This window comes from Bubalus kerabau, chromosome 5 (assembly GCF_029407905.1).
Source record: "Bubalus kerabau isolate K-KA32 ecotype Philippines breed swamp buffalo chromosome 5, PCC_UOA_SB_1v2, whole genome shotgun sequence".
NCBI lineage: Eukaryota > Metazoa > Chordata > Mammalia > Artiodactyla > Bovidae > Bubalus > Bubalus kerabau.
In genome coordinates, this window is record NC_073628.1 from 113,019,748 (window position 1) to 113,042,491 (window position 22,744).

At 42.2% G+C, this 22,744-nt stretch overlaps 1 protein-coding gene across 1 annotated transcript in view; it reads right to left on the bottom strand.

Moving 5' to 3' along the window:
• Positions 1–22,744, bottom strand: part of LOC129653252 (astrotactin-1) — a 117,701-nt gene that overhangs the window by 74,752 nt on the left and 20,205 nt on the right. The window contains exons 7-9 of the mRNA XM_055582746.1: positions 21,443–21,570; positions 13,133–13,237; positions 10,645–10,833 (exon numbers count right to left, since the gene is read on the bottom strand). Coding sequence (XP_055438721.1) covers positions 10,645–10,833; positions 13,133–13,237; positions 21,443–21,570 — 422 coding nt within the window. The remainder of the gene's footprint in view (positions 1–10,644; positions 10,834–13,132; positions 13,238–21,442; positions 21,571–22,744) is intronic.

The window sequence follows — 22,744 nt, forward strand, 5'->3', positions numbered from 1 at the left end:
GATAAAAGAAGTGGGGGATAAACAAATGGATCTCAGCCTAGCTTGCAGAATTTAGGAAACAACAAGTTTGGCTAGAAGTAGAGTTTCTTCTGGAGAAGGCAATGGCAACCCACTCCAGTACTCTTGCCTGGCAAATCCCATGGATGGAGGGGCCTGGTAGGCTGCAGTCCATGGGGTCACTCAAAGTTGGACAGGACTGAGCGACTTCACTTTCACTTCACTCTCATGCATTGGAGAAGGAAATGGCAACCCATTCCAGTGTTCTTGCCTAGAGAATCCCAGGGATGGCGGGGCCTGGTGGGCTGCCATCTATGGGGTCGCACAGAGTCAGACACGACCAAAGTGACTTAGCAGCAGAGTTTCTTCTCTTCATAGTCCACCAGAGAATCCAGGCCTTTTTCTTCTCAGTAATAGTGGTTATGAGTCTGATATTTACTAAGTAAATTCTATATGTGCTACATGATGCTAGAAGCTATGAGAATTCAAAAACTTATGAAGCCTTTGCATTTTCTATGTCCCCTGCCTGGATTGTTCTTTTCCTAGATCTTTGCATGATTAGCTCTGTCTGCCACATCTCAGCTCAAACTCCCTGCTTCATCACTATCATTGAGGCCTTCTCTGTGCCTGCTGTCTTAATCAGCACCCCTTTCCCCATCGCCCAGTCACCCTCTATTACATCCTCTGATTTTTGTTTCTTCATAGTATCTATCACTGTCTAGAGTCATTGCTCTCATTTATTTGTCACTTGCCACTTTCTTTCTCTCTTCACTAAGATATGAGCTCTGGAGAAGCAGGGAGTTTTTCTGTGTCATTTGCCATTATATGCAAAGTGCCTAGACAAATATTCAGATATAGAAGGAAATGAATAAATGGATGAATGAGCCCATCCTCAGGAAGCAATCCATCAAGCTGTGAAGGCAAAAGCTTACATATTTTGAGCAGCTATATCCAGAAAGCTCTATAATCAACTACTAACGTGTATTATGGACAAGATGTCACTATTGTCAGGCTCATCATTATATGAAAGAAGTTCGATATTGCCACCAGAATTGTCATCCCATCAATTAAATACTAGCCAGGTTAAAATATGAAACTAATAAATTTTTATTTTGAGAGGAAAACAAATGGGGGACTCAAACACTATTTTTAAAAAAATAGAATCCTTGAGGTAGTACGATGAGGATAGTGTTGTCTACAGCACAAAGTGATTAAAAAAGTGTGTATCACATTTAACCCTAATTGTTGGCGTGTTTCCAATTCCTTTCAGTGCCCAAAGGCACTGTTCAATTCTGCACACAAGCCTAACAATCAATGGCTTTAAGGAGAAAAGTCCTGATCCAAAGTGAAAACCATCCAGGCTTGTCCTCCTCTCTGTGACAGACTGTCCTCTGCAGAGACGACTCCAGGACACAGCCCTCGAGTCCACTGTGCCGTGGCTCCCGTGTTGAGGTTCCTGCGCCAGGTGGGATAAGCAGGATGATGAAGGAACCCACACCCTGTTGGTCTCTGAGGAGAGAATCTAGCTTTGCTATTTGGTGTCATCCAGGAGCTTGTTAGACATGCAGAATCTCAGGCTCCACCCAGACTTACTGAATCAGAATCGCCATTTCAAGAAGATCCCAGGTGATACACAGGCATATTAAATTTTGAGAAGCACTGCTGCACAGGAAAACAAACACTCCTCCAGAATCTGGGTTGTCACCATTGATCATGGACCACCACTCCTCCCCCGGGCACCCAAAAAATCAACACCAACAACCAAAAATCCAGAAAACCCAATGTGAAAGGCAGTAGATCCACCATGAAGTCTAACCATGGTTGACATCTGGCCCTATGGTGGCGACTTTAGACCAGTGACTCGGCTTCAATTCCATCTTGATCTCACTTCCATTTTGTCCACTAACCTTCCCACCTTCATCTCTTCTTGTGCCACTGGCAGGCAAAATAGCGTGCCGCCATTTGCAACGTATCTTGGTAGGTGAAGGCATTCTTCTTGTCTTCACTCAGTCACTTACTGCTTTGGTGACCACACGCAAGTTACTTAAGCTCTCTGAGGCTTTACTTTCTTATCTATAAATAGGGAAGGTAAGACTTAAGTGATGTGTTGTCTGGAGGGCTTCCCAGGTGGCACAGTGATAAAGACGCCACCTACCAATGCAGAAGACTTGAATTCAATCCTTGGTTCAGGAAGATCCCCTGGAGGAGGAAATGGCAACCTGTTCTAGTATTTTTTTTTTTTTTTCCATTCTAGTATTATTGCTTGGAGAATTTCATGGACAGAGGAGCCTGGCGAGCTACAACCCACAAGGTCACAAAAGACTCAGACATGACTAAGTGACTGAGCACACATGTTTGAGGATTAAATGAGAAAAGCTACGTAACAGGCTGTTTGGTAATATTATTTTGATAACTTCTTCCCTCAATCTACAGATCCAGTTTACTCCGGACTCTGCACCAGAGCCTGGGGACTTGAAGACTCAAATTAAATCCACACACATATGTTTCAAAAAGCTTAGATCCTCCTGGAAGCTGCTGTTTATGATACCACCCGGCTCAGCATCAGTAGCACCTTCATCAGGCCTGTCTGCCTGGGAATGCCATAGAACAGCTGTTTCCTCTAAACCCCCTCTCTGCTCACTACAGGGTTTTGCATGTAGCAGGCCCTCAGCAAACGTTTGTTGAATGAATTAATTAATCATTGAAAGAAAATAGCTATATGCTATAATCGCTTTGCCATTTGAGTGCTAACTTTGTCATTGTAAATGTACATAAAAAGAGCCTTTGCAGCTGGTTTGCAACCCTGGGGTTGTAACACATAAAGTATTACACAGACGTAAGTTATTATTCTTCACTGGCTTTCTATGTTCTGCTTTTAATGTAACAGGGTTTTGTGCCATGTAGCACAGTTATGCCTGTTAGCCTATGGACCACACCAGCATCATATACACCAGACTAGGTCTCTGCTGACCAAGTCTCACAGACTGGATCAGATGCTGATGACTGATTCAGCTATTGTTTTTGCTTCAGCTATGGCTGAAATCTGTTCACTGTCTTAGGAAGATGAACCGATTGAGTCTTTCTTGGCTTCTATCCACCCAAAAACTAATTGATGAAAAGTGGGAAAGGTGGCATTCTGTGTGGTAGAAATATAATGTCATTCAGGTGGTTTACTTCTTTCTTTGATTCTAACCTAAAACCTCTCAGAGCTAGAGAGTCCCTTTAAGGGAAAAACTCTCAGCTTGTGTCTTGGAAGAAGAGGAAGATATTCTTCTTGGCTTTTGCCATGGAAAGGAAGTAACTGGCTGGAAACCAAACAATCAATGCCCCTACCCCCTGACCATTGCCTAACCCCCAATAGATTATGGACTAGAAGGTACAGCCAAAAGGAAGAGCTTGCTAAGTCACTTCAGTCGTGTGCGACCCCATAGATGGCAGCCCACCAGGCTCCCCCGTCCCTGGGATTCTCTAGGCAAGAGTACTGAAGTGGGCTGCCAGGAAGAGCTTGCTTATCACCAATTGTCACCCAGATAACCCCACGGATATGCCCCAAAAGCAATGGCAAGGAAGAGCTATGACAAAGGTCAGATCTAATGTACCAGTGAAAGTGCCACTGGAAAAGAAAAGGAAGAAAGACCCAAGGAAAGCCACTCCCAAATGGAGTACCAAAAAAGAAAAAGAAAGAAGAAAGAGAGAAAGAAAATATACTGAGCTTAATGTGTCAGGCTAAGGATTAAAATTAAGCCTGTGGAAGTTCTTATTGGAAGAAGGTTCAACTTTTTTGGTCACTTTTCTGAAATCTACAGATCTATGCCTCTTTTTACTGGTTTCTTCTGAAGTAAGAACAAAATAAAGGATTTACTCGTTTGACAATAGTGATGCTAATTATACTCCAGGCACTGTGTCAGGGGTGAAGACTCAAAGATTAATAAGAAATGATCTATTGTTTTGCACTTCCTCCCAGATTTCTATCTAGGGTTCAGCTCTTTGTAAATACAACCTGTGTTTTCTTCTTTCTCCAGTTAACTTTCTAAATCTTTACTCGAGATAATAGAAAACTTTTCAGAATATATTTTTAATGTGTTAAAAAAGTTTTATTGAAAAGTGGCCCATGCTTATTGTGGGAAAAGCAAAAGAAGCTTTTAGTACAAAAATAAAAGCCCCTACCTTATACCATATCCCTAATCTTGAAATAAACAGATAACTTGTGTGTGTATGTACACACACACATACAAATATACATATGTAGTACGAGAGAGAATGTATGTGTGTGCGTGTGGCTCAATCACTTCAATCGTGTCCGACTCTTTGCAACCCTAGGGGCTGTAGCCCACCAGGCTCCTCTGTCCATTGGATTCTCCAGGCAAGAACACTGGAGTGGATTGCCATGCCCTCTTCCAGGGGTCTTCCCTACCCAGGCATCAAACCCACATCTCCTGTGCCTCCTACATTGCAGAAGGATTCTTTACTGCTGAGCCACCAGGGAAGGCCCTGAGAGAGAGGCTAAAGATTATATTTATATAGATGGGTATATGCATATTTTTATATACAGCATTTTTGAAACAGACAAGACCCTAATATATCTACTTTTCTGCAACATGCTTTGTTCACTTCCAAATGGTTAGGAATAGAGCATCTCTGGACAGATAAATAGTAAACTGTAGTAATGGTTTCCTGGTTGCCTCTGGGGAGTGGAACTAGATTACTGGGAAATAAGAGTGAGAAGAAGATTTATTTTTCACTTTATTCTGTTTTATACATTTTTCATTTTTTAAATAGACTTTTTAAATTACAAAAGTCAGGGAAATATGGTACATGCTTTCAAGTCTATTATCACGGAAGACAGTCATACAGGGAAATGACAATACAGGGACATGTGAAGAGCACTGCTAAAGGATATAGATAAGGAGCTCTAAGGGCATAAAACAGGAAGCAAAGATTCTGACTAGAGCATCATGGAAGACTTGGTGAAAGTGGTGACGTTAGAACTGGCTCTTGAAGAGCAGGAAGGAGGTGATAGAATGTAGGTAGATAGAAGACAAGGCTGGGTAGGCTCAACAGTGTGGAACAGCTCAATGCCCTCTTCCAAACCAGTGGGAATCTTGACCCTGGACCCAGAGTTGGGGCCTGACATTGGGTCAGGGTATCATTTAACTGCAGATGGCAATTTATGGAGCTGACGTTTGTGATTAAAAGACACAAGCGAGAGACAGAAATCATAACTAGGAAGACAAACCTGTAGATCCTAAGGGCCTAAGCAGAGCATAAGATCCACCCAGAAATGAGACAAAGGAACAGACACTAGAAAAAAGAGTTTCAAGGGAGGAGGCAAGAGAGGGGCCCAAGAAAAAATTTCGGAGTGAGAAAAGTAGTCGTAGAAACTTTAGAGCACATACCTGTGGCCTCAGACTGAAGCAAGAAGGGAGCCTCAAAGCCTAAAACTGTATGGAATCAAATGCAACCATTTTTGGATTGATGCAAGTAATCTTGTGTCATCAGAGAGGAGGAATGCTCAAGGTAGGGAATGGTCAGTGACACAATAGCTAGAGAGGGCAGAGGGGATGGGAGGCTAAATGTTTGCTCCCAAAGATGCCCTGGTCCTAATTTCTAGAACCTATGAATGTTACCAGTGATTGGCAAAAGAGATTGTGCAGATATGCTTAAACGACAAGTCTTGAGATGGGAAGAGTATCCTGCATTATCTGGTTGGGTCCAACGTAATCAAAAGGCTCCTTATAAGAGAAGGCAGGAGGAGTTAGAAGACCGCGTCATTCAGGGACTGGAGTGATGCCCTGTGAAGATGGAGGAAAGAGACTCAGCCAAGGAATACAGATAGCCACTACAAGCTGGAAAGGGCAAAAAAGGCAAGGGGGAGGTTTTCCCCTAGAACTTTCAGAAGCTGGCCTCACTGATACCTTGAGTCCACTGAAACTGATTTTGGACCTCTGGTCCACTGAAACTGATTTTGGACCTCTGGTCCCAGAACTTTTGGGAATAAATGTATGATGTTTTAAGCCATCAAGTTCATAGTAATTTGTTACAGCAGCCATAGGAAACTAAGACAGGGAGTGAAGCCAGGTTCATGATGTAAGGCATTAGTGAAAGGCTTCAAGCTGAAGAGTCAAGCCATTAAGGGGCATTTTAAAAAAGATAACAGATGGTGAAATGTAGAATGGACTACACTGGCACAAAACTGAACAAAAAGAGGCACATGAGGATGCTACTTCAATATTTCCTATGAGCTGATACCATAAAGAGATGCAATTTTGAGAAATGGATAGGAGAAGACACCTGTTAATGAAATATTTAGGTGCTAAAAAGAATAAAACTTTGTAAATGGTTGAACATGGATGGGGGAGGAGAATATAAAGAAGGGCTTCTCACTTTATATTTTGGCCCATCAATCTGGCTCACAAATCAATGTGGTTCACAAATACAGAGAAAAGAGATGATCACAGAATATCCAGGTAGAAATGGTAAACACTCACAGACAAATGGGTTTATTAATTTCAGGGAGAAAGGAAGGATTTGAGATATGGGTTGAGGTAGATACAGGAGAGAATCACCCAGCATCAGTGAAGATGAGATGAACATTAAGGATGAAATCCTGAAAAATGACCAAAACTTAAGTGATTTCTTTAGAGGAGCGAGGGCAAAAAAGAATGAGAAATAAAGGCCCAAGATTAATAAAGAGAATCTGAACAGAATACCATCAGGAACACCAAAGGAGAGAATTTACAAAAAGGCAGACTTGGCCAACAGAAACAAATTCTTCTGCCGAGATAAGATAAAATGATAGTTCAGTTTTAAACTAAACTAAAATGATAATTTGGTTTAGTTTTCTATAGAATAGAAAACAGAAACTCTGCTTAGAAAGTCCTTAGTTTCCTTCTCCAGAGTTATTTCTGTAGTGTAACAGGGTTGGACGAAATTATCTGAAGAGTGAAAAGAAGTTGAGGAAATAGAGAAAAGATGTACAAATGACTTACTTAAGAAATTTGATTGTGATGTGTCGTGGAGCTAGTGGTAAAGAATCCGTCTGCCAATGTAGGAGATGTAAGAGACCCAGGTTCAATCCCTGAGTGGGAAGGATCCCCTGGAGGAGGGCATGGCAACTCACTCCAGTATTCCTGCCTGGAGAATCCCATGGACAGAGGAGTCTGGCGGGCTACAGTCCAGAGTGGCACAGAGTCGGACACGACTGAAGCGACTTAGCACAGCACATGTTGAAAGGAAACAGTGATAAAAAAAGTTGCATATTTATAAAAATTTCATTTTTTTGAAAATAGAAACTCAGGCTGAAGAGGCTGTAGAGATGAAAAAGGAGGAGACCAATGAGTGAGGACTGAGAGGAGGCAGAGAGGGAAGGAAGCAAGGGCACAGGGGGAGAGACTCAACTGAAAAGGAAGAACTCGCTACAGTTCCTGAGGCATGAGGGCAAAGGATAAGGAAGAAGATGGAAGTGAGTGTAGAAGTGGAGAGATCAAGGTTGGAAAATTTCAATTCAGATAGTCTTTATATGCTCTGTTAAAAAAGAAGAGAGACTAATCTTAGACAATGAGAAATGGGAAGTATCTTTTCTGACTGGAGTTCCAGTCAGACTTGTCTGAAGACAGTCGAAGTGTTAGTAGTTCAGTCATGTCTGACTCTTTGAGACCCCATGAACTGTAGCCCACCAGTCTCCTCCATCCATGGGATTCTCCAGGCAAGAATATTGGAGTGGGTTGCCATTCCCTTCTCCAGGGGATCTTCCATGACCCAGGGATCAAACCTGGGTCTCCATTGCAAGCGGATTCTTTACCACTGAGCCACAGGAAAGCCCTATCTGAAGACAAGTGGTCCTAAATATTGGTCTGACCAAAACATTTAGTGGTTGTATGACACATAAGTGTCCACTGAAACAAAGGCTGCCCTTTGAAGATCTGGTCAAAAATATCCATCTCTAAGGACATCCCTCGTGGTCCAGTGGTTGAGACTTCACCTTCTAATGTAGGCTCAGTCCCTGGTCAGGGAGCTAAGAATCCACATGCCTTGTCACCAAAGTACCAAAACATAAAACAGAAGCAATATTGTGATACATTTAATAAAGACTTTAAAACAGGTCCACATCAAAAAGATTTCATATCCACCTTTTATTCTCATCAGGCAGGCATACCTAAACTATTTCATGTGTCTGTGATAAAACCCACATAGGAAGTCATCACATGAGAAGGGCCTTTACCACCACTCCCCCCACCAACAGCAGCAGCAGCAACAACCAACACTTGTTGAGGGATTGTCCTGTGCCTAGCTCTGTGCTGGACCCTGGGATTTTAAAGTTGAATAAGGCATAGAACCCACCCTTGAGAAGCTGCATAGTGATTTAAAGAAAGAGAAGGAAAGTCTTTAACTCATACGCCTGACCTGAGAAAACCTCTCACATGAAGGGAGACTCTGAGGATCCATAAAGTGTCAGAGCTGGAAGGCACCATGAGAGCTTTACAGGGAAGGTGCTGATAGTTAATTGAATAAACAAAGTCGCCTGGCTGATTCTAGACTCCCAACCCCTAGTCCTATGATCTTTCCACTTCATTTCACCCCTGACAAACCTCTTTTCCTATTCAATCCATAAGCAATTTTAGGTACCTAATCATAGGTACAAAAGCAAAGAACAGAAAACCCCTTTTCACTGGAAAGGTTTAAAAGTTAGAGCAGGTAAGAACCTATAATCAAAGGACTCGAGTCTAAAAAGGTGTCACTTTTATGTCATGGTAGGTACAGTCCTCTCAGAACACTTGACACCACTAATGTATAAATTCCATTTTGGAACAACAGTCCCCAGAGTGCAAAAAAGCAGAAGAAAATCTTCCTTTGTCTTATGTACTTATAATTCTTAATCAGTAGCAGGCTTCATGCTTTTGGAATAAAAAGAAATTAGTGCCTAGAGAGAAAAAAATATTTTAGTGTAAGAATCAGACCCAAGGATAAGAGACGCAAAGTGGGTAACACAGAGGTCAGATTTAGGGGTCAGCTGGGGGGTAGGTATCTGTGGACAACTACAACAGATCAAACTAGACATACTAAAGGGGTTGAATATATTTTAATATCTATAACAAGCAAGGCCTGATATACATCATATTTATGGGAAAATAAAGCCAACAGTTGGACTGTGACAAAACTAGCTCCTGTGTGCAAGAATGGCTTGAGATCAAGAGGGATAAGGGCATAATGCCAAGGCCATGGACAAATGTTCCTCTTGGGCTCAGTGAGGATATTACAATGCTCAGGAGAGACGCAAGGGGCAGAACCAGGAGCTCTGAGGAAGGTCAGACTTGCCTCTCCCAACAGTCCCAGAGCCTGGCAATCTTTGAACCCCTGGCAAACAGAAATGGAGGAGGGTTTAGCCCTTTGGTTCAATCAGGAGGCTCTGGAGTGGGAACATAAGAAAGTTTTGCCAGCTGGAACTGGTCTTATCGAAATGTGCTTACATTATACTCCTTTCTTGGCAAACTGGAATCAGAATAATTTTAAGATGTTGACACTTGAATGGAGACAAGAAGCCTGTGGTTGTGTCTTTGAGCTTACAGGAATCAGGACCTGGTGGGGGACGGGAAAGAAAGTCTACAGCCCAGGCACAAGCCTCTTGCCTCTTTTGGAAGAAAGTGTCCAGCGGAAGGAGAGGCTCTCATGCCTCTACTACCTCTTAAGCAAGACAAAACAGAAATCTGTGTGGAGCTCAGAGAACCAAGAGCATCTAAACCATGGGAGCACATTTTCCCCGCTGCAGCCCTGCTGACAGCAGAGGGTCCCTAGTCTCAGAGGGAAGCTTGGTCATCAACTCTTAGCTTGACCTACTTCTTGAGTTTTCATTGTGCTCATTTCATCACTTGCCCTTTAACAACTCACACCTCCATAATTTGGCCTCATCAGAATGCCGTGAGGATAAGCTCAGATGAAGAAATTCCATGAATGGCAATTCTAAACCAAGTCTTGCTCAGTCAGAATACAAATTTACCAGCCAGTACTCCTCCTCCACTAGAAGGTGAATTCAAAAGGTTTGAGAAATTCCAGTTCCTTATACATACTTGGACTGAATACTAACTTGCCATCAAACACTGGACATTTGTGAGACTGTTATCCACAGCTACATAAACACCCGGGGCAATGGAGATTTCCTCATAGCACAGAGCAGCAGGAAAAAATGCTCCTAAACACGGGGCAGGATGGAGTGAGAAGGGGTTTGCTATGCAGTTAGTTACTGGAAGGGGTTGCCAGCCAGCGCAGGATGGGATTGCTGGGGGCAGGAAGTGACAGGGAGGCTGCAAGGCTATTCTTTCCCCCTACTGCAGAAGAACGATCTAATACATTGCCTGTGCTGTGGTAGCAGGATGAGTGGTGGCTGGTAAAAACCTTTAGATTACTTTCTCTGCATTAACCAGTTCAGTGACCAGACAGCTTTGACTCTGTCCTGTATCTAAAGTTTCCCCAAATACCTCTGTTTTGATATTTAGCTTTAGTAACCAAACCTTGACAATTCAAAGGATGGAAAAGAGCATTGAGGCGAATTAAACCTTCACCTCCAGACTCCCTGCATTTGATCCCATAGATGCATGCAGGCAGCCAGGGCTTGTACAAAGCATAGAACTTGTCAATGAGCAGGTCACTCACCTTTGCTGATGTCTTCATATTCCAGCCAGAGTCGCCGCTGGACCTGCTTGTTTGGGTACCAGATAGAGCAGGATTCCTCAAAGCCGTAGATAGCTTCCTGGATGTAGTGGTTGCCAAACTGGTCCAACAAGGCTACAAAATCCCCACGAGATGTAGCCCCGTCCAGGGAGTGGAGAGCGTTGCTGAGGGCTACGGAGAAACATCACCCAGGATTAAGAGTGAGGATTCATAATATGGGTATCCCGGATTCTCAAGCCCTCCAGCCTCAAATCTGCAAGGCCACATGGCCCAAAGTGATGCTGGAGAGCTGGCTGGAACTATCAGGTGAGTATTTCCAGGTAGCTGAAGCAGACATTTCAGTTCCTAAAAGAATATTTCTTCAAGCCAATTGGTTGTTAACTTTGTACAAGTTGAGTAAAACATTGTCACATCTCTACCACCCACCTGCTTAAGTCAATTTTTTTTTTTCCAAATCACAATCATGACATTAAATCAACTTAGTGAGCTCAAATAATAGCATTAAAAATGAAGGAGAATAGCATAGTTTAAAATAGAAACACAAATACCAGCAGAGAACATTTCCCATCAGAAGATGAAATATGGCTTCATGAAACTTCTGTTGTGTGTATGTGGGTGTGTGTGTATGTACAAGGTCACAGTGTAAAATGTATTTTAACTGTGTGTAGGGATCAAAAAAGTCTGCAGGATTTTGTTCTTCATGCAGAGACATTGGTAATGGAAAGACAATGGAAGACGAATAAAAAGGAAAGTCACTAAAACACTGCTTGTATCTATTTAGGAAAAAAGTATATAAAGACTGGGAAATGGCAAATGGAACAAAGAACCTGTTTGCCGCCTCACTCGCCTCCCCAGACAAATCTTGGATTTGCTTTCCCTGTTTAAGAGAATTATATTTATCAGCAAGATAATCTATGGCAAATTTTTCAAACCCAGTATCTTCTCTGACCAACATTGTACAGCCTTCCTTTTGACACACCTGTGTCCTGTCAGGGCAAGGCAGAGCATGGCTCAAGCTTAAGAACCCAAGTGCAGACACCCATATCATCCATGATGCCATGTGTGGCTTCGAAAGGCATGTGGCAGCAGAAATACCCGACTGTTATCCCCTGGTAGGCATATAGCATCTGGGCTGAGTGCAAATGAGAATGTGCTCAGGGTAGGGTCTCTATTGCCATGTTTTTCTAGAATGAAGAGTAGCTTATCTCATTCTAGGCATTTTCTGCACCAGCAGATTTTACTTCACTAATAATCCCTTCTTGCCAAGAACTCTGGTGATAGAGAAGATCTAAACCCCTGTGTGTACTCTGGAGATATTCTATATCCTTAATGCCTCTTCTTTCTCTCTGCATCAAGCTTTACCTTTAGCGAGTATATGTCTCACTGCTCTTTCTCTCTATCCCTGACCTTCCATCTCTCTCTCATTGGCCCTAAAGCTCGGCCTCCCTGTTGCCAACCCTGAGTCCTCTCACCCTGTCTCAACAAAAGCATTCAGCTCTAGTCCCCCTTCCACTCAACACAGCGAAGCCAGACTCTGGAGCATAAAGCTCAGGTTTGGAACATTCTTGTAGCCCCCGAGCAAGGGGTGGAGTCACGTTCTTCTAGTCCATGGGGCTGAGGTGAAATAGGGATGCAAACCCACGTTAAGGCCGTTTTGTTAGATATTTTCTCTTTTGCAAACTTCACAGTGGGATTGCTCAAATGTTAGGAAAAACTTGACTCAAGGCATTTATCACTAAGGTTTGAAGAATACTTACACAAGATGCCTCACTGTTCTGTTTTGGAATAATTTATCCTAAGTAAGTTTAGAATTCACTATTTCTTAACTTACTAGATACAGATATAAAGACATAAGTATGTGTGTGTGTATACACACACACATATATAGTAGATAAATCTATATCTATCTATCTTGTTTACTTACTGTTTAGAAATCTTTGTTGTGTTGTTTAGTCACTATGTTGTGTCCAAGTGTTTGTGACCCCGTGGACTGTAGCCTACCGGGCTCCTCTGTCCATGGGATTTCCCAGGCAAGAATACTGGAGTGGGTTGTTTTCTATTTTTCTTCACCACTTCCCCTTTATTGCCCTCTTTCCCATATTTCTTTCAGCAGATAGAACCTCTAAAGTATACTCTTTGCATTTGGAAAATTTTATTCTGTCAATTTATAAAAAGTCTGCTTTTGTATGACCCCAGGAAAAATGATAAAGTAGGTGCTCATCTTCCATGGTTCCCACACTGCCCTTTCCATCTCTTCTATCATCCAAGATAGAACTTGCAATTTAATCTATGCTAAGAAAATGATCCCATTCCAGCCATTTGCCCTGAAGGGTGAATCGAGTGAACAGGTTATAGATCTTGTGAAGTGGCTACATTTTTGGACGGCATCTTTAACATGGATAAAAGGTTTGTGCCCTTGGGAAGGAACTCCACACCCCAGGGGTGGGTGACGGCTCACAGCTGCGCTCACCCTGAGAGACGGCCACTTGGTTGAGCTTGATGTGATACATCACGGAGCGGACCTTCCAGTGCTGCAGCACGGGGTATCCGGACACCTCACTGAAGTTCACCATCCCTAGGGACAGAGGAGATGAGGGCTCAGTGAGGGCAGTTGATTCCTAAGTCCCAAGTCTTCTGGTTAGGGCGTGTAATTGTGAGAAAATGAGAAAGCGTGTTTGGATGCAGAAACTCTCTGGAGTCATAGTAACAACAGCTATAAACCTTTACTCGGTGGCAGCATTTGGCTGAGCACTTTGTATATAGTCACATGATCCTTGTGAGCTAGGTGCTCTTGTTTGTATCTTATAAATGAGGAAATGGAAGCTTAGAGAGGGTGTTTGCATAAGGGACCTACACAGAGCCAGACAGAGTTCCAGGTGTGTCTGAGACCAGGCCTGGGTTCTCAACCTTTCTCCTCTGCTGCTGCTGCTGCTAAGTCACTTCAGTTGTGTTCGACTCTGTGTGACCCCATAGCCAGCAGCCCACCAGGCTCCCCTGTCCCTGGGATTCTACAGGCAAGAACAGTGGAGTGGGTTGCCATTTCCTTCTCTAAGGCATGAAAGTGAAAAGTGAAAGTGAAGTCGCTCAGTCATGTCTGACTCTTAGCAACCCCATGGACTGCAGCCTACCAGGCTCCTCCGTCCATGGGATTTTCCAGGCAAGAGTACTGGAGTGGGGTGCCATTGCCTTCTCCCTTCTCCTCTAATACTCCCTTAATAAACTTATATGAAACTCTAGGCTTACTGGAACACACAGGTTTTTACTCTCTTTAATAGCTGTAGTAATTGACTCAGCTCACGTTCCTGATAACATTGATTTTTGTGTCCTATTTAACTGATTTGTGTTCAGTATTAAGGTTTTAATTACTCTGAAGCTGATAATGCTGTTTTGTCTTTACCAGGAGCGACTGTATTAGCATAAGTAAGTTAGTAAGGGGCAGGAATGGGCCCTATATCAAGGGTTCCCAACCTCCAGGATCTAATACCTGATGATCTGAGGTGGAGCTGATACAATAACAATAGCATATGATGATGATTTTTATCATTTCATAATCATAATTTGTTTGATAATATTATTATAATTACTATCAAACTGATATAATTAAAGTTAATAATAGTAATAACTTTATTGTGAAATAAAGCACACAATAAATGTAATGCATTTGAATCATCCTGAAAACAACCCTCCACCCACCTCCCCTCCCAGCTCTGTAAAAAAATTGTCTTCCATGAAACCATGAAAATGGTGCCAAAAAGGCTGGGGACCACTGCATTCTACTGAATGTCATCAATGTGCCAGACATGTGATACACACTTTATGTGTGGTCCCTCTTTTATAAATGGGAAAACTGAGGCTCTGAGAAGCCAAGTTACTTGCCCAAGGTCATTCTCAATTAATACACCCTGTATAGCCTCTTAGTGATGCTATAATGAGCTGTTCTTGCTTGAACACCTTGGAGAAAGAGTGGCATTCTACTGGAATTCTAGTCATTACTATAAATGTAAAATGCTACAGAAACAAAATAATAGGGCCACAGGAAACAAAGAAATCACCTTGCTAACTTTAGAAAGTCAATTTTAGCTTCATTTCTCTGCCTAATGTATGCGTATGTGTATGTGTGTGTATATATATATGTACATATGCAGATATAATGATCACAGGTATGATAAACTTAGATAGTGAGTGTGTCTGCATAAATATAATGGCAATAATACACACATAGTGAATTATCTTGCCATTTTGACCCATGCTTCCTTCGAGCTAAATCAACTAATTTAGTACCTAAACTGGATGAAGAGTGGGCGGGATTAATAAGCTGCTTGTCAACTCCAATCAAATTAGCTAAGTAATTGCCAAATTTCCATTTCTGTGTGAATCATATGGGAATAATTATAGATAAGAAAAACGGGAAAAAAGGTCAGGAGAGGTGCTTACTGAATCAATTGCTTAAATTTGATCTCAGGTAATCAAAGATAAGTTACTTGAAACTCAGAAAAGGTTTTCAGTATGCTTCCTTTCAGATGCTCTTCTTTTAGGGCATTAAGCTTTGTGATGCCAGTTTTACTTCTGCATACTCTGGCTTTTAGCCTTTATGTTAATCGGAGAAGCATATAAAGGAAATTCTAACTTTACAAGTATAAGACTGCAGTCACAGGCCTCCAAGGTAACATTTTCTTAGAGTTATAATGTGCACATTTTGTAAAACTGTTCTATGAAGCACACGTTCTCGAGTGATGCTAGCTCATCAGCTTGCTGCTATTTCAGAAACTCTATTAATAAAAAGATAGCCTGATAAATAAAGATTGTTTTCAATATATCAGAAAACATTCCCTTTAAGGGAATTGTTTCCTAGCAGGAAAACAGAAGGGCAGGGAATCAGGAGGTGGGACCTGGCCAGGGGATCTAGTGGTTCCCAGCGTTGCATCTGTAAAGTGAGCAGCAGAGCTGAGATGACCCCTGGTTTCCTTTTCAATTCTGTAATTCCAATCAGTGTGACTTGGGGCTCGGCAACTCATTTCTTTCAGTTTTTGTATCTGAAAAATAGGGGATAATAGAATTCATCCAGGCTACTTAATAGGTAGGTTATCAGGACAAAATAAAGTTACAGGTATAAAAGCCCATGGAGAAAATATGAAGCATCATGCAGATCATTACCCCTAACTGGGTGAACCTGACATTTGTTAACTGATGTTTTTGTTATAAATTCCCAGGCCTTAGTTCAGGTCAACAGAGGGAGGAAAGCAGAAAGTAAGCTTGGATGTTGGGGGTGAGCAGGGGTGACAGCGTCTCACACTCAGCCAGGTTGAGCCAAACATCTGAACTCCATTACTTCACTGCTAAATAGCAATCTACTGAGTGCATTTACCCTACACCACACTCAGGGAAACAGTTACGTAACTGTGAATGCTCGGGAAATGATGTTTTGTGCTCACTTACAGATAATACTTCCATTAGTTAAAAAGAAAGGGATATTTTAAAGTATGTATTTTCTTGCTGAGTCATAGGGTTCTTTCCCAGTGTGCCCTTGCAATGCAGTGAGTTTTAGTTTTTTCTTTTATTATTGTTTGGGATACTTTAGTGAATGGCTTTTTTTCCAAACAAAATATCTATTTTCTCAAGAAAGGAGATTATTTTTCTGTTCATATGCTTGAAAAAAGAATGACTTAATAGAACTGTGTGAAAGAAAGAAAGGAGGAAAGGAAGAAAAGAAGGAAGGAAAGGAAGAAAAGAGAAAGGAAAGCAAGCGGGCAGGCAAGGAAGATAAGGAGGAAAGAAAACAGAAAAAAGGAAGGAGACAAAGAAGGGAGGGAGGAAGAAAGAAAATAAGGAATTTAGTCTACTCCTGTTATTTTATTGAAATGTCAAGGGTACGTTTAATCCCCAGAGTGCTGAAGATAAGAGTCTGCTTCCTTTGGATGAACTTGAAGAAATTCCAAAAAAGCCCAGAGCTCTGAGTCTTCACATAGGATTTCTTGATTATGGCATCCAATATGCCCATGGATGTGGCCTCCTCTACCTCCTTGGTCCGCCTCTACACTCTCTTCTTTTCTCAACTGAGAGACTGAAAATCAAATGGATAATAGCCAGGCCACATGTAAAACTAGAACTCTGACAATCTACAGCAACCAGCCCAAGAAGCGAGCCTACCATCTCTAAGCCAGACTTGTAGGAAGTCAGACCACTATCTATTAGAAGTTCAGCAAGCCAAACAGTAACTCCTGTAACAATCAAGCCAAAATCAGCAGGACTTGATTAAGACTTGATTAATAACTGACAGCTTCCCTAAGTTTTGTTCTTGCTTGCAAGTTAGGTTCCACCAGCGAGAGTCAAATACATCTCCTAAACATTTACCTAAGAATACCTCCCTCCTGGTTAGTTGGGTCACCTACCTGCCATCAGCCTACATGCCAGTCAGTGCCTATCTGAAGCCCTCCTTTTTTTCCACTTTACAGCTTTCCTATTTCTCTGTCTCTTGGTCTCTGCAAAAAAGCAGGTGATGGTGGCTGACTCCCTCGCTGTGTGTTAAGTAGCCTTTACTTGTTTTCATTTTGTTGGTCTTCATCTATTTCCACACGCTTATAACACCCAAAAAGGCTAGTAAAACTTTGAGTTTTTAACTGTTTTGATAAGGAGGAAAGAAGTCTGCAAGATAAAACACATACATCAGTAATTTTCCAGTATATATATATATATTTTTGGCTGCACTGGGTCTTTGTCACTGTGTGCAGGTTTTCTCTAGTTGTGGAGAGTTTCTCTAGTTGTGGCATGTGAGTCAGTCTAGACTAGGTCCCCATTGTGGTCCAAGAATCCCTGAGGGAGCCTGAGATCTGTACATGGAATATTCAAGGTCCTGCCTTTTCCAACTACAGAAAGCATGGGTTTTCTTCATATACTTTGACCCAAACAATATATTAAAATAAATTGAATGCAGAGGTGAGAATTCAGCTGTTTTCTATAAAGTCAGCCCACCAGGGCTTCCCTGGTGGTTCAGACGGTAAAGCGCCTGCCTGCAATGCAGGAGACTCGGGTTTGATCCCAGGTCGGGAAGATCTTCTTCATTGTGGTGTGTGGGCTTCTCATCGCAGTGGCATTTGTTGTAGAACACAAGCTCTAGGGTGCGTGGGCTCAGTAGTTGGGGCACACAGGCTTAGTTGCCCTGTGTCTTGTGGGATCTTAATTCCTGGACCAGGGATCATACTTGTGTCCCCTGAACTGGTAAGCGGATTCTTACCACTGGATCACCAAAGGAAATCCCTCCAGTACTTTCTTTAAGCCTATAATTCTGTTATGTGTAAAAGGATTCTCTAGTTAAATAGATTAGGGAATTGCTGGACTAAGTAAAAGGTGTTTCTTTAGGGCAGGACTTCTTGGAATCGCTTCCATGCTCAGGTGTTACAAATTGCTGAGAGGTTGATGCTATAGTCTTTCCAAAGGAATCTGAAGATAACCTACTTATGAGTGGAGCACTGTTTTTTCATAAAAAAATAAAATAAAATGCTTGAAAATGCTGATATTGAAGAATTTGAAGATCATTTTTTGCTCTGAAATCTTGTGAGCTTAAAGTTTTATGGGGATTTAGACCTATAATAATGCATAGTGAGGCATGCTATGACATTCTCTGTATGACTCTCAGGAAAAGATATAATTAAAATGCTACCAGAACTAGAAAATAAATATGGAAGAAATGTGGTCAATAGTCTCTTTAACTGATTCTTTTTTTTTTTTTCCAAATATTTATTTATTTGGCTGGTCTTAGTTGTGGCACACAGGGAATCGTTTTACTTTTAGTTGTGTGTGTGTGTGCTCAGTCCCTCAGTTGTGTCTGACTCTTTGCAGCCGCATGTACTGAAGGAGAAAACAGAGCCTGACTCCATCTTAGGCCAGGCTGCGAACATTAGGCTAAACGCATGGTCACCCTCCCAATGGATTCTGAACTTTGTGCCCGGTGTCTATAGAAATGGCATACCAATGGAAAACCAGAGGTCCCAGATAAAAGAGCCTCAGGACTTGGACTTGGACTCCCCATTGCCTAAAAGAATATGCTAATTATCTCTGTAACAGAACAAAGTGGTAAATTCCACTATGTTTATCAGGATGTGACCACAGGCCTATTGATAAATATCCACTGTTTATCTAGTCTTGTGACACGTGAATCATGGGTTAACTTTGATCGTATCTCTCTTTTACCTTGTCCAGGCTAGTTTCAAGGAATTTGGGGAGATGGGTTTGAACAAGTACACTTAGGGTATATAAGGTTTTCACAAAAAGGTCCTTGGCCAAGAGGAGACTCTGCTTTGGGCCCGCCGGTGTAATAAACTGCACTCCACTATCTGCATTGTCTTTCTGAGTGAGTTTGTTTACCGGAATGTGTGGCTACAAGAGTACTGCAGCCCGCCAGCCAGGCTCCTCTGCCTATGGACTTTTGCAGGCAAGAAGCCTGGAGTGGGTTGCCATTTCTACTTCAGAGGATCTTCCCCACCCAGGGAACAAACCTGTGTCTCTTGCATTGGCAACTGCAGCATGCAATTAGTTGCAGGATGTGGGATCTAGTTTCCTCACTAGGGGTAGAGCCTGGGTCCCCTGCACTGGGAGCATGGGATCTTAGCCACTGGATCACCAGGGAAGTCCCCCTTTTAACTGATTCTTCTAGTTATTCCAAGCTTTGAAAAAACAAGACTGATTCCTTCTTATGTCAAAGGAAATACCTACTCTTAGTCTAACTGGTATCACTTTTTAATCAAAGTAGGTTAAAAAATAAAAGGCTGGGAATAAAATTAGCAGGTCATAAAAAAAATTCTCTCTATACTTTTAGGAATGCCATTGCCTCAAACCCTGAAAAAGGAAGTGTCCAACCAGGACATCCTTCTCCTTTGGCCTCAGATATGCCAAACCAGGAGGGGTCCAAGGACATGGGGAAGAAAGATATACCCCTTGTGGACGAGAACCAAGTTTGGATCTTTTTCTTATTTCCAAAGATGGAGATTCAGACACATGTTTTCTTGATGTTTCTCAGACCTGTTCTCCCCCCAGCCCCAAAGTTCAGGTAGCATCCAGGACTGCGTCCTCCAGCCTGGCATCTGAAGCCCAGCTCCTCACTTCCGTGTAAGTTCTAACCTGTGAGCAAGTTGTCCTGGTGACTCACTAAACAGAAGCCGGGTGGTTTATCGGTGGTGTGGAGCCTGTCCCGCTTCTGTGTGCCATCTCACACCTCCTTCACAAGGCATTTTACACACGCTCAGGAAGTGTTTCTCAGCAAACGACATGGAAACAAGAAAACCAGCTTGCCAAACACTAGCAATGTAGGCTGCAGTAATACACCCAGAGGTGCACTTTAATTTTTTCAGAGGGGTGTGTGTGTGTGTGTGTGTGTGTGGGCACATGTGCATGTGTCCAATATTTTAGAAGGCAGGTAATTTAGATTTATTTCCAGTACAGAAAATATCTAATTGTTTTCTCTCTTGTTCTCTTTCCTTCTGCTATAAGGGAGACACAATTTGAGAGCTTGAGGGCCCATATTTTCTTTCTCCTTTGGTATATTTATTTATTTACTAAGCATTCATCTCACTATGCATCAGGAACTGCTCTAAAAACCTTACAAATATTTGTTCTTTATACTAATCCTATCAGAAAGGCAATGTTATAACATCCCTTTTTTACAGGTAAAAAAAACTGAGACACAGAAGGTAAGTAACTTGTCCCAGATTGCACAGCCAGTGAAGAGCTGAGAACTGCTGTCAGGCTCCAGAGGCTGAGCTGGTATTCACTGCGCTATGCTACCTCAGATGGACCTGCTTTTAATCCCATTCCAGTCTAAAGGAATGTTTCAGACATGATATCTGAAAAAGGCTCACATTCAGTTCAAGCCATTCTTCAGAAAAGGGGGTAATAAAAGGGCTAAAGGTCTAGAATAAGGAAGACATAGAATGGAGAAGGAAGAGGAGCATGGAGAATTGACCAAAGCTGACAGCAGACGAGCTCGTGTCCAGTCTTCTAGTAAGTGATGCCAAGTTCCCAGATGGCTGCATCTTATGGGTCTCTGGAAACCTCTAAAGTGTCTTCTTTGGTCCAGGAGGCACTCACTGGGGTCTTCAGTGGCACAGAATGGAGAAGCATCCCCAGGTATGCCCACCTCTCCCAAGCACCCCATACCTTCACCCATAATGAGCCCAGGAGAGGAGTGCCACTGGGCTCAAAACAACATTGAGGAACAGTTGCTATGATCTCCATCTTACAACGGGGGCCATGACACCCCGAGAGACTGTGCTGTCTACTGTCACACAGCTGAAATGTAGCAGAGCTAGGACTCATCTGACAGTCAGACTCAGGGTCATTTGACAACGAAGCTCTATCACTTTCTATTCCCTCACACTGCTCTCTAGGCGCTTGTCAGGGAAACCCAGCAATCCACATGATAGATATTCAGCCTGGAAGCCATCCACCTTCTTTCTACCTCTACTCTTGACCCGGTCACTTCCTCTAATCCATTGAGAACTCTTCACTCTTACATATCTATTATCTCATTTGTTTTCAAAGCATCCCAATAAAGCTAGCAGGGAAAGGTATTATTATGGCCTTTTTGCAGATAATTATGTAATAATATTGGCTGTTTTACTGACAAATAATCCTGCTGATGTTCAGTTTTAGGACTGAGCTTTTTAGCATGTATAAAGGAAATCACAGGCTTTGAAACCAAGATAAGCAAGGTCAAGACTCTTGAGCTCCTAAGGTCACAGAGAGCTGCTTGCTTCTGCCAGTTAAGTAAGGTGCATGGTACACTCACCAGTCAGGAAGTCGGGGTCTGGAGTGGGCTCCGAGATTTCCTCCAGGCACTGATTCTCCAGGGGGACAGTGGCCACCACAAGACCGTCTGGCAGTTGCTGGTCTAAACCTCGAGCAAAGTTGTTTTGCCTGAAAACAGAGGCAGACTTTCATCTCTGAGTATTCAGGTGAGCCCCGGTTGTCAGTGGGGGAGCTGTATCTCAACCCACAGTGGACCAAATATTCCCCTCGTGGTGAACCCCGCTCAGTGTACATGTCTCAAGTAAGATTCGAGTGTGAGAAGTAAGGTGAGGGCTGGGGGAGATGAGAAACAAACCTGCTGAAAAGGTCTACTTACAAGATAGAGAATATTCTTCCCTCCCTTCCAGTTCTTACTCCCTGAGCCCCTCTCCACAGAGCAAATGCAGCCACAATATTTCCCATGAGACCTCACTGCTTGCCATTGGCAAACGAGGTCCCAGGATAAGAGGAGAAATTTTATAAAGTCTACTGTCTGTAACAGAAAATGCGGCTGACTCTAAGAACTAGCTCAAAAATTGACTATCTGTTTTTTTCTTGTAAGAACCCAGACCCAGCTTGCTATCAATTGCTGGTCCATATTATAACACTTTCATCATCATCTATCTGAAATGCATGGGTTCTGAGGAAGATGTGCTCAAATAACCTAAGCTAGATGAAGGACAGGGCTCAAATGGAGAATCTCCTAGAAATAGTCTAAGTCAGTGGTTTGAGACATTTTGTTCTCCGGATCCTTTTACACTCTTAAAAAATAACTGAATACTCCAAGTAGGTTTTTTTTGTATATCTATCAACACTTACCATTTATCAATTTCATATTATAAAATGAAAGAAAATTTTAAAAATACTTATTGATCCATTTTAAATGACAGTAATAAACCCATTTAATATTAACTTGTTTTGAATAATGATGACAAGTGGCAATACTTTACATTTTTTGCAAATTTTTTAAATGTCTGACTTTATAGAAAACAGCTGAATTCTCACCTCTGCATTCAATTTTTTGCAATATATTGTTTGGGTCAAAGTATATGAAGAAAACCCACACTCTCTGTAGTTGGAAAAGGCAGGACCTTGAATATTCCCTGTAAGGATCTCAGGGTCCCTCAGGGATTCTTGGACCAAAACGGGGACTTATTCTAGATTGACTCACATGCCAAGACTCAGAGGGATGACAGAACCTGGGCACTTTGTGGTGGCTTCCATGGAAAATCTTATAGTCCCTGCCTGGACAAGGTAAAAATTTACTTAACACTGCACTGTTCATGGTTCTTGGGTTCTGGAA